A 13,255-nucleotide genomic window follows, 5' to 3' on the forward strand; every position below is an offset into this window, starting at 1 on the left:
ATATTTTTTGAGTGATATCAAAGTTGATTATCCTAAAAGTTGTCCGTTCTAAATTCCAACCAGTTTATTCAGAACCAGGTACATAAAAATATGCTTTAAATAAGTAATAGGGTTCAATCCACCCACCGGAAAAAGAGAGACAGAAGAAGATACGATCGATAAAGTTTCTCCAAGGAATAATTAACTGATTTGAAAGGACACAATACATCAAAGTTATAATCAAAACCGTATAAAAATATCTCAGGTGCTTATTGACAAAGTCAAAAGGAACACGCAAAGGTAACAGGTGTCGCTTCGTGCGTGAGGTCTGAGTATAGGAAAGTGCATGTAAGAGAAGCTGGATTGAGCAAGAAGAAGAACATTACCGAGAAGAAAAACATTCAATTCAATAAAGTCTAGGTTTTAGCTACACTGTATTCTTGCGAGAAAACATACAGAGGGTTCTGAGAGTTATTAAGACCAATATAATCTCAACAAAGACCGGGGCATGAGATTCCAACCGTATCTGCCACACCCCCTTCTAGTGATTTAATTATTTAACAGAAACTCAACTATGAAAAGACTGGGTCCTAATCGATGATTACTTAATCATAATACACCCTTGCTTAAATACGGTGAACTTGATTAATTTGTTGTTTGTTTGTACATTGTTTACATGTTTACCCTTCTGCATTGTATCAAATTGAATTGGCTAATGATATATTAATTTATTTGTCGCGTAAAACATATAATATATACATATAATAGTACAGAAGCAATCACAAAAACATAATCCATAAGTTACAAAAAAAATAAGTAATCAAAGATCGTACCTGAAAGTTGATTTATTTTATACTATATCAATAATTATAAATAATACTACTCATTCCATATGCTTGCATGTATCTCGATAGGTATAGGATGATATATAGATACAGTAGGATGATAGATTAAATCGGACGCATTACATTATACAAAAAGCAAAGCATATCAGACTCAAAAACAAAGAACTCTACTAATTAGTCGAAATAGACTCCCAACTTGGTCTAAAACTAGAGAAACCTATTTGGATTTAACATATAGTTCAAATATGAGGTTGCCATAAGTTTTAAACCAATTAGAAATTCAATTAATGCATATCAATCTATAACAAACAAAGAACGATAGGATGACCTAGAAATGAAATGGGTTTATGAGCCCGAAATTTCGACCCAACATAATATACGAAATAATGTTACTAAATCACAGTAAGATAGAAGCAATATAGCTACTAGACCACAAGCAGGAAATCAGAAGATTGAAGCGAACCAAATCATACGTATCAAAATTATACACGTAATTAAACTTCTCTAGTACTATATCAAAACCAAGCTGCTGTATGTAAGTAAATATACATACATATAAATCCATACAACCCGTTAAAATCGATAAACGAAAAAAGAAAACGATATAACCACAGAGATAGAGACGACTTATTTGTTTCTTATCATTATATCTATTCCTTATAACTATATACAAGCACATATATACTCGCGGTTCTTTATTTTTTCTTAGCATGAATTCCTAAATATATTCATTTTATACACTATGTACATGGGAATATATAAAAGATATGTACAAGCCATTTAAGCGACAAATACATTTAACAACCAATACGAGACGGAGGTTAAAATCAGATCTTCCATCTCGTCTGACATCGAAATCTTTCAATTGTTATATATACGCATCATAAAGATAAATTCTGTATCGATATATGATCATTGATTGATTATATAAACATTTTTAATATAAAAAATTGTTTTAAATATAATTGAATAAATAAACAATACATTTAGATTGATCCAGTTTGCGTCTGTTATAAATTTAATGTCGTCCAAGTGCCTACAACATACTTGAACATAAGTACAGCGTTGTTTGTCATGCAACATCTAATTTTAACCTCTTTTTCATCTATGATGATTACCTAGAAATCTTAATTGATCATTACTAATGGTATTTCGTAATATGATGGAATACTTCAGGTTTTTTATATATTTGCTGTGAAATACAGAAATAATAGGAATGTATTTAAACGTTACATGTATTGGACCAAGGAAATATTTTAATAAATCATTGTAATTCTGAACTAATTTCTGTTTCTGTTCAGTGAAAGAGCTTAATATTTTGGATATTTCGAACATCTGGGACGTCAGTTTTTCTCGTTGAGACAATGCTTTATGGATAAATTGTTAATAATATTGAGTGTTTATCTGAACATATTGATGCAAAACAGTATTTAATGCATTCCCGTGTACTTTATTTTGAATTATGTCGGGAACAGTAACTTGCCATGTGTTTTTTCTAGTTTTATATCAAGCTTCATCTATTTTTACAAGAACTAATGATGTATGATGCAAATGATTCAGGATAGAATCTTTAATTGGTACTGGTTACATTATTATGTGTTCTGGCCATTTCTTTCATTGATTTTTTGATTGCATTAGTACACAACAGTAGTATATTCTCTGAAATAAACATTGAAACCCAGTAAGAATAGTAAGGTAAGGTAAGTAATTAAAATAGATTTTTTTCATTATAGTCAAATAGTAAAAAGTATTAAATTTATATCGTTTTAAAATATCTAAGAATTTCTTTAGGAAATAAATATATTCAAGTAAAAGCTGGCTTTCTGTGCGTGTATTTTATTGTAAGTGTAAAGTATTTTTATTTTAGGAAGAATAATAAAGCAAAATGATTTTTATGCAAAATGTGCCATCGTAAATGTTAGCTACACAATCAATAACATGCATTAAATTGAGAAGGTCTTTAAAAACAGATGTTATACCAAAATATTTTACTAATATATTACAAAGAATAAATTACATATTGCGGGGTCTTTGTAAAACGAAAATGGTAAGGAAAATTAGATAACTATATCAGAGAACTCAATATAATAGGGTAAAAATAGTTCTAGTAGTGGTAGAATCAGATCTCTGTTATACAAATGATATTTAGGCAGTAAACGTAGAGGCAAAGCGTAGATTGCAAATCCTACAAACTACTGTTGATCTGACAGGCAGTGTATTCTTATAAGAATGAATATACCTTCAATGAGGAAATGCATCATAAGGTAATTTTTGCAAAAATCAATATTTATTTTTTAAACTGTGAAATGATTTGAGATTCTAATTTATACTTTATGATAATAAACCGAATATCTCCAGACAAAAATATATACAAAATGAAGCTGAAGTTAAGGGACATTTTAAATAATATTTAGTTAATGTGCAGCAAAAATCAGTGAAAATAATCTTAGGCAATTAACAAATATTATCAAACAATTCGAATGCTTTTGTTAAAATTACTTGAAATATTTGAGGAAAACAGTTCCGGTTACGTCCGATATGTCGTTTGTTCCTGACGGTAATTTTTGCAAAAATCAACATTTCATTTTTAAACTGTAAAATTATTTGAAATTTTAATTCATGCTTTATGGTAATTAAAAATAGAGAATATCTCTAGACAGCAACATACAAATATGAGACAACTTTTGTTCTAATTATTACGCGCCAGTTGTTAAGACGTTTGTTAATAGTATCAAAGAATTCGGCTGCTTTTTTTAAATTACTTCATAAAAATGAAAATTAGTTCAGAAATACAAGACTGTTTTATAAATAATTCATTGATCCAGTCTTTACGCTAATTTTTAATAAATTTGCGGGATATGTCACAATATTAAATCATATAATCTTGTGAATTTAATTTTTTTTCCAAAATATTTGTAGAAAAAAGATCCGGTTACGTCCGATATGTCGTTCGACTGTTCCTGATATGTTTTCCTGCTATGTACATTCCGCATCTCGCAGCATATACAAAATGATAAGTTCTTTACACAGCTTTTAAGTTTAATGGAATTCCCGTGACGTCGCTATGAACTACTTTTAGTTGGAACGACTATTCCGAGTTATGGCACAAATGATGACCAACATCCAGCGGTCCGGAAACAATATTCCCTCCTCCCACTCTTCGGTCTCCCCTTCTCTTTCTCTCTCCCTCTCCCTCCCTCTATCGTTTTCTTTTCTGTTCATTTGGACGGCACAAAAGTTTTCCGGTTAATTCACGAACGTTTAGACACAGCTTTCCGGCAATCGGCTCGCCATTAGGCGCTCCTTGATAGCCAGGCCGTTCAGTTCCAGGTCCGACGATCTCGAGTTGCCGTTGGTCAGGCAGAGGTCCTTAGGTCTGGAGTCTCGCGGAAATGTACCTACCATTATGCCGGGATTGGCGTACTGATGATACTGGAAAAGATCAAAAAAACACTCGTTAAAGCGGTTAAACACAAGTTGTTACAGAAGTCGATAACAAGAAGATCAAATATACGAAATGTATAAAAATAGATTTTTCAGTAGTATTTCTGGAAAGTATCCATAAAAGCTGAAAGATATGCAGCTATTTGAAGGGTGTAGAACATCCCCTCATACACTGTTATGTAATACAGGATTTAAGTGGTGTAAAGATAGCCCACGAAGGGGTTTAATGGAATTTCCAGACATTGCTTTTAAAAGAATACAATTTTTAAAAACATAACAAAATCTAGCGAGAATTATTATATCAATTAATCAAATATCAGAATGGTACATTGGGTCACTCATGGCAAGATGATAATAAATATATAGTAAAGACAACAAAAGTTGATGGAAAAAGGTAAACGTTGGAATAACTGTTGATTAGGTTTTGTTAGTTATAACATTTATGAATAACTCATTGCAGATATATGGTTCTTCATGCTGAAAACAGGAATGATTTTATTCCTGATGTAGAATTAGTGTTTTCCTTTAAGTCCAAGAGTGACTACCATGGAGAAATGAACAATAACTTGTTTTTGCAGTGGTTTGAAAATCAGTTTTTTAGGAATTTGGAGGAACCATCAGTTATTGAACTGTTTAAAATTTTTACTCGGTAAATATAAATGAAATATTTAATTACATTTTATGTAATTTACTTTGTTAGAAATAAACCTGAGAAAATATGCATGGTAGATCAGATTGCTGAACGTTATGGTAACAGAGTATGATGTCTTCCCCCCTATCACTGCATATTTAATCCAGTTGAGTTGATATGGGGTATTGCAAAGAATTATTACAATAGAAATTCAGGTCGAGAAGGATATTCAAATGACAAGTGTATGTATTTATGGAAAGAAGCATTGTCGACAATACCACCTCCAGTTTGAATGAGCTCGATCAGACACATTGAAGAAGAAATTGATAAATGGTGGAATCGTGAGCAAGTTCTTGATATATTGGAAATAAATAGCTTAATTATTCGCTTAAGTGGTGATTCTGAAAGTGATAGTGATTGAATAAAACTTTATGAATGTTGGGTTGTGATTCAATGATGACAATGATCAAGACAGGGTGATGAAAGAGGAAACAACTGAAGGTCAGTATATAATTAATATGCTTTAACTGTAGGAAATAATATTATAGAGTGTGAAAGTTTTATGTGCATTTGTGTTCTTATTCATTTATACTGAATAACTCAATAATATTTAATGGAAAATTGTTATTTTTTGTAGAGCAATGTCATCGAACCAAACCATCGAATTTAACAGTTAGGTTAGGATGTTTAGCAGTGGTTTACAACGATACTTTAGAGCTAAGGACCATAATGGTAATACTGTTAATACATACTTATATTAAAGTACTAAAAAAGGTTCCCAGAATTTTCTTCTTCTGCATTTTAGTTCGTTTGTGTTTTTTATGTGTGTATAAAGAAAATCAGTTTTTTATTAACCCAATATCGCGTAATAAACTAATTCGTTGTTAAGGAGTTACAGGTTTTTCAGTAAGTTAAAACAAATTATTAACTAAAATATTAGTTTAAATACATTATTAATACGACAGGTGTGATTCAGTTAAACTTTATGTGTGGTCCTTTTTTTTGAAGTGGTGTGAGAGGTTTGAAGAGGAACAATATTTTAAAAAAGTCAATCAACGTCAACGATTGAAATCGTGAGCAAATAATTATAATAACTTTCGGATATAGATAATTAAAAAAAATTATCACTAACTAGCCACTTTTCGTTTATTCGTTATGAATGCGTGTCCCGGTTTTTCCAAATTTGGAGTGTTTATTGCAGTAGTGCAATATTGTATGGTTTACCTCATTGGATTGCTTCAAAGACATGGGATTGATTGTGGCAGCCCATTGAGTCGAAGCAGATGTGGCCTCGGGGTGGTAAGCTAGATCACTGTGGAGGGGTATGTGGGAGGCCGCATGGTCTTCGGTGTCAGCAGTACCTTAATAAGAACAATAAAACAATTTTGTTAATTTAACGTCAGAAAGCGATTACGATTATATTATACTTGACTGATAAATAAAGATTACTAAATATGGTTGTGGGAATTAATAATTTTTTTCATCGACAGAAGTCGTTCAGTCTACATTAAAATCTACAAAGACAATTAGAATTTAGGTTTGAAAACCGAAAATTATGACACGAATTTCTACACAAATTCTTTTGAAACAGACAAATCTCCGTCTTTACCTTCAGGAAAATGGAAACCAGGCAATACAACACCAAAAAAACCAAGAACTAAGTGAATATGCGTCAATATTGCAAACAAGAATTGTTGCATGTATTAATACATTGAGTATGTCTAATTGCTGATAATGATATATAAAACCTAGCTTAATTGAAACTTTCATATCATATAAAAATCATATTTTATGTTAACAGGTCGTTGTAAAAATTACTAGAATTTCAAAGAGCAATTTTAACATGAACTTTAATATTAAATGTTGTAGTAATGGAGAATTTTTCATGAATGTTTCATGCATTTAAAGTTATATTATTGGGATTTTTTTTAAATATTTGTTAAACGTGACAGTTGTCAGACTAAGAAAATGTTTCATTAGAATATTAATTAGTATTGAAATAATTTTTTTTAATAAATTTCCAACTATAAATATATCATGCTTGGCCTGCCCTCTAGTTTTTCAAAAGGGTAGAACTCGGTTGCAACTTTATATATGGATCGTCTTCTATGGGGCTACAGGGAACTGAATAAGATGTGGTATATGATTACATACTTGACCGCAGGCCTATTTAAATATAAGATGATACTTTATGATGATATGCTTGTTGACATATCGTGGAGCAGTAAACTTAGCCAATGCTAGTTTTGCTCTTTGTAAAACAATTCATTAAAATACGATTACAATTATCAAAATTTTAGGAATAATGGAATCGAAAGTAAAAAACTTAACTTAAAATAAAATCGAACTTATCCAAATCAATAGAAACCTTTTATGTTATCCGAATGTACTAATATAACTTTCTTATTTACTAAATAATTCAAAATAATACAAATAAAACTTTTACCTGAGGTATTAAAAATATTAATGAAAATGAAAGGAACAAACAAAATTGATATTAAATATGTTATATTTCCACAGCATTGACATATTCAATTATGTATTTTCATATATTATTGATGTATTTCCTTTGAATTTGTTTTTTCACTTATTCTGTGTGCTTAATGTGTATAATATTAATAGTACTAAATCTCTAAATATTTGTATCAAACGTAAACATCATATTTTTGGATAATCACTAAGAACAACGACCCTAATGTTGATATATACAAATTTGAGATATCCTTTTTTTATTAGTTTGATTACTATTTAAATTTTATATTGTTAATATGTCAGCTTTGATTACAAATTACCCTATCAAATTCCATATATCTGTATTTCAGTGACGTTTTTGAATACATTTTGTACTTGTTACTTACTTTGTTATCTCTTTGGAACAATTTGTTTGTTTCTTCGATTACCATTTTTTTCTGAATTTCGTCAAATTTGCACGACCATAGGCGTATAACAATTATGTAAAAACATAACCACTTGTAATATAATTAAAGTAATAAATTATATTGATATATTGATATATAATATTGATATATTATTTGTAATATTAAATATAAAACGTGCACACATCAAGGATATATCAGGTATGTCCGAACGACATTACAGTTTTTCTTTCAAAAAAACTACATAATTTTCAAGAAAATAAAAAAATTATTTATTTCAATTATTAGCCATTTGATTCTATACATCTTGTCCACCTTTCATGCAATGAATGAATGCGATCCCAAAAAAAATGTTTGTCATTTAAGCAGAACCATTAATAAAGCCATTTTCTAGCTTCTTCGAGCTCTGCTCTGCGAGCGCGTGTCCCATTGATGCGTGGTATCGATGCGGTGCTTGAAAGGTGATACTTGAATGGGGCAAGATCTGGAGAGTGCGACGGGTGCGATAATATGTCCTATCCAAGTGCTTTCAATGCTTCCTTGACAAGTTTTGCTTGAGATGCCACGTTATCGTGCTGTAAAATCATTTTATCGTGTCTTCGGGCCCATTCTGGAAATTTTTCGATTAATACATGGTTCAAATTCATCATTTATTGTCGGTAGCGATCATTATTAACTGTTTCACCATGTCTTAACAGTTCGTAATACACTACGCCAGTCTGGTCCCACCAAACACAGAGCATGTCATGCGACCAAAACGATTTGGACTCGTTCGGCCGCCTTCGCCAGGTGATAACCATGATTTTTTGCGCTTGCGATTTTCAAAATGAATCCATTTTTCATCAACCTCACTATTCGATGCAGCAGTGACCTCAGATCAAACCTTTGAAGCAGCTATTCACAGACGACTTTTCAATTTTCCATTTGCCTGTCATTCTATTGATGTGGGGCCTATCTGCCCATCTTTTGGATTTTCCCCATTGCTCGCAATCGACCTCTGATCGTTTTATGGGCCACATTTAATGATTCAGGCAATTGGTTTTGAGTTTGGGTTTGGTTTTCATCCAATAACTCTTGTAGTTTCGTATCTACAAACTTCTTCGGTTTACCAAAACATTCTATGTCTTGAACATCGGAATCACCATTTTGGAATGACGGCAAAATATGACATTTATAGCTTTGAAGCTTCATGTAGCAGTAGAACAGAATGACATACGTATCAAATCATAACATTCTCTACTTGAGCCTAGCCACATTATGTTGAAAAAATCGGTAATGACTTTTCGGTTTAAATTGTGATATGTGTTACATTATACAGTGCGTGTTAATTTAGTGTGTATGCGCATAACGAACCGGTTGTATAGTCTATTCAAAGCTATTTTGTACATACGTCATCAAGATATTTAATGTATTGCCTGCCGCAATTAGTAAATTCGTTTTAAAATCAGACAATATTTTCTTTCTCATTTTATTCTAGTTAAAATGAGAAACAATGCTATCTAATTAGTAACACGTAAATGAATGAGGCCGTTAGGGTTGTCAGACGTGTGCAAAATTCTTGAAAGCAGTAGTGCTAAGAGGTTATAACTATTAACTGTAGTTTTTACATGTACTATAGTGTTAAAATAAATTGTGTTTGATGATATCTTCGTTCAATTATTTTATTTATATTAGAATTTTGTTGTATGTCAAAGTCAAACTGAACTAAAACTCAGAGTTGATGCCCGAACATTGCGACGTTTTGACGTCACAAATTTAGATGACGTATGTACAAAATAACTTTGAATAGACTATATGCTACATCCCGTTCATTTCAATGTTGTTTCCTAAAATAGCTACCTTATGTAGAGCTTTTTAAACTTTGTAATAATAAATTTATAAAAACGAAATAACGAACACTTTTAAGACTTAACGAGACTATAATAGAACTTAAAAAATTACACAATATTTTTGTTCATCAGCGTATGCTCGGATTCAATTTAATTTCGCGTTATTTTTATACGTATACTAATATTCTCTTTATCTCTTGCGTGTTTACCGAAACTTTTAACATAATAAGCTTTTTTTTGACGCGGACCGTTATCGATAAGAACACTTTTTTACCGGCTAAAAATAAATCGGTCACGTTTGACGCTTTATTTAGCCGCGTCGAAAAAAATGATTCGCTACCGTATTTAGCTGGGATGACGTCGGGATCCTTTTCGTCGAGCTCTCTCGGCGACGCGCTACGCAACAGCGGTTTCGTCGAGGACATGGTGTTGCAATGGCTGGGAATTCCCGACATTTTCTCCTCCAGGATCACTTCGGGACCGTTCTGCGATTTCCTCACGTGAACGATGATGGCCACGATCACCACGACTATGGTCACGGTGGCACCCATCAGTACTCCCAGCACCGGCGATATTCCCATATCGTTTTCTGTTGCTGCAAATTTCAAATAGTTTATTATTAATCTTTCGAATCGGTTTCGTTGACAACCTGTGCGTTTTTCCGCGTCCCTGAACGTTACCTCCTCAAGGACTAGGCCGTGGCTTCTTCCTTTGGAGTTGATGGCGAATACCACTATTCGGAACGTGACGTCCGGTTCCAGATTATCCAGGAAGAAGTAGGGTTCGGCGTAGGAGGTGATGTTGTAACGAGGAACGGGCGAATTGGCGGTGTAGAGCTCCAGGACAAAGTGTTGAGGAAGACCTCCGTCGAATCCGGCCAGACAATATACCTCGATGGAGTTACTGGTCTGGTTGGTGAGCGTGCAGTTCTTGACGGGGAACGGTTTCCCTGCTGCCACTACTTGGAAGACACACGGACTGACTTGGTTGCCCACAACATTCGAGGCCCAACATGATAACGATCCATAATCCAGCTCTGTAATAGGGGTGTACTTCAGGACGCTGATACTGCCGTTGCTCGTCCTGGAGAACCGTTCCTGCTCTAGTTCCAGGGTCTCTCCAGAATTGTTGAATTTCCACTTGTAGCTCTGTAAATAGTGTGTAATTAATACAAATGTGTCTGAAATGCGAGAAGTAGCGTACCTTTGCCGGGGGGTCCGATTCTATTTCGCATACCACGTCTATGCTTTCACCTCGTGAAGCTCCAACTACTATAACTTTGTCGTATTTACATGTGGGAGCATCTGGAAAAGAATGTGTTATAAGTGACTAATGTAAGTAATTTTAACTTAAGAGTTAAATCTACAAAAAACAATTTTCTATTAGCTCCATTTCTAAATAAAAATGGGCCTTCTGTCAATGAACTGTATTAAATCATTCTATTTTGATAATATTTATTTGGTATTACTGAGTTGCTCAGTGTATAAAGGCTAATCATCGAAAGCTCAAAATTGCATTTTCGACATTCAATACTTTTGTTGTTTGATTTTAAAAAATCTGTTGCCAAAGCCCATGAAATACTTCTAGAAACATATGGTAATGCTGTTCCATCATATCTAAATTGTCTCAAATGTAATGATTTAATCTTAATGATAGAAAAATGTGTTATGGTGGACCAAAACAAGTTCGAAAACAATTAACTGAAAGTTTCGTTCGATGAGAACTCAACGAAAAATCAGTTTTTGATATTTTCACAATCTGTATATATTGTTATGGCGTCAATTTTTCGATAATAATTTGTTAATAGCAGAAATATTGAAACTTAATTTAAAAATAACAGTTAGGGACATAAACATTTTTATCACTGTAATAAATTATCCCATCCAATTGACTGGTGTGCTTTTGTAGACGGTTTTTTCAATAAGGGCAGGTGGATGTTTAAATGGAATGAAACAGTCTGTGTGGTTGTATGTGAGGTTTTAACGAAATTCTTCTTTAATTGTTCGGATATATGCAGCGGGTTATTACGGCGACACGGATCCGGGTGGTCCAATGCTCAATAATTATGTCGCATAGATCTAGCCAAATCCATCTGAGTGATGGTTTGAGTTATATCTGACTTTAAGGGCGTCGGTTTATTTACGCGTTTCGGTATAGACCTGTGAATTATTCTTAAATGATTGCCAAAGGTATTGCGATTGAAACATGTTGTTATTAGGCGTTGTTATCAATTGCTTAGGTGCAAATACTTTTTTTCTCAGCTTTGAAGATGCTAAGTTTGTTAACAAGCAACTTTATTTCAACATTTATTCAACATTTATTCAACGTGTGGAAAAATAGTTGAGAACTGTTACGACATTCTATATGTTATAATTTCGAAACAGTTTATAACGAACGCTCTGGATGATAAAGCTTTACTCAGTCGAAGTTCACGTTATGAAATGATATCGTGGAATAGATAAATGGTTATCGTATTGAATTGAAGCTGATGGTAGAAAAGGTATTTTTTATCCTATTGCCACTAGCAATGGAATATATAAAGCCGTATAATAAAATATCCGAAACGCGTTGTAAATAACGTTGAAATATTGCCAATTGCAATTCCTTTTAAATTAGGAGATGGTTATTCCTTCTCCTTTTATCCTAGTTAAAAAGGGATAGGATGCTGTCTGATACACTCAAACCGAATTAAAATTTAAAATTTGATTTGGCTGCCAAATATTTGTAAAATTCAAATTATTAATGACAATAATTGAAGAAGTTAGATACAGACAAATTCTGTAAACCAAAAGTTAAAGTTGATGCGGCAACATTGCAACGTGCTGACGTCATAAATCAATTTATTTTTTAAAATAAATTTTGATGTTGAGATTTAATGAGTTTATGTCTAGTCGAAAGGGATAGACAATGTGGAACTGTTCGAATTTGTAGAAATAAGCTTTGTCTATAACAACTGCTTGGGTTTGGATGAACTCTATCAGATACAAAGAAGAAGAAATTGACTAATGGTGGAATGGTGAAGTGTTCGATATATTAGTAATTAACAATTTAGTAATAGACGTGCAAGATTTCAGCACATAGATATGCGTGTAATTATTCAGAATATAAATTAAAATTTGGTTAGAATATATGAGGCGAGCGTAGATATTAACTTTATTACAGATAATATGGTAAACACCAGATCGTAATAATTTTGAAAGTAAAATGTACATACGTAGTGACATAATAAACTAAGACAAGAAGAAAAGAACGAAAGAAGAACACCTGACATGGGAACACAGCAACGAAGAAAGGAAGAACTATACGTAAAAAGCAAAATATACTCTCCAAGTACCGACGAAGAATATATTACACCTGAAAACACTTTGATAAAAAAGTAGAAGTAGTAAAAAGTAGGTAGAAGGAAAGAAATTATTATTTCAGGTACTACAACAACTTTACAAAGGAAGCAGTATTTGGAAATGCCACTAATTGGGCGTTTAGAAAACCCATTAGATTTTTGGCAAATTCATAAAATGATATTAGTTCAGCATGCATCACAGGAGAAAAACTGAACGTGTATATTATATTTTTGAATAGTGATTAAAAAATATTTCCGTTCAATAATAAATGAATCATTTTATTTATATGTTTAATTTTTATTTAGTATTT

At 32.4% G+C, this 13,255-nt stretch overlaps 1 protein-coding gene across 1 annotated transcript in view; it reads right to left on the reverse strand.

Moving 5' to 3' along the window:
- Positions 1 to 3,954: 3,954 nt before the first annotated feature.
- The window catches only part of side-II (sidestep II transmembrane protein), a 161,054-nt gene continuing 151,753 nt past the window's right edge, over positions 3,955 to 13,255 (reverse strand). The window contains exons 9-13 of the mRNA XM_076403955.1: positions 10,808 to 10,908; positions 10,254 to 10,752; positions 9,945 to 10,193; positions 6,124 to 6,260; positions 3,955 to 4,256 (exon numbers count right to left, since the gene is read on the reverse strand). Of these exons, the coding sequence (XP_076260070.1) occupies positions 4,086 to 4,256; positions 6,124 to 6,260; positions 9,945 to 10,193; positions 10,254 to 10,752; positions 10,808 to 10,908 (1,157 nt within the window). The 3' untranslated portion in view covers positions 3,955 to 4,085. The remainder of the gene's footprint in view (positions 4,257 to 6,123; positions 6,261 to 9,944; positions 10,194 to 10,253; positions 10,753 to 10,807; positions 10,909 to 13,255) is intronic.

This window comes from Rhynchophorus ferrugineus, unplaced genomic scaffold (assembly GCF_030347505.1).
Source record: "Rhynchophorus ferrugineus isolate W39M unplaced genomic scaffold, kcgeb_rfMv2 rfM4, whole genome shotgun sequence".
In the NCBI taxonomy this organism is placed as follows: domain Eukaryota; kingdom Metazoa; phylum Arthropoda; class Insecta; order Coleoptera; family Curculionidae; genus Rhynchophorus; species Rhynchophorus ferrugineus.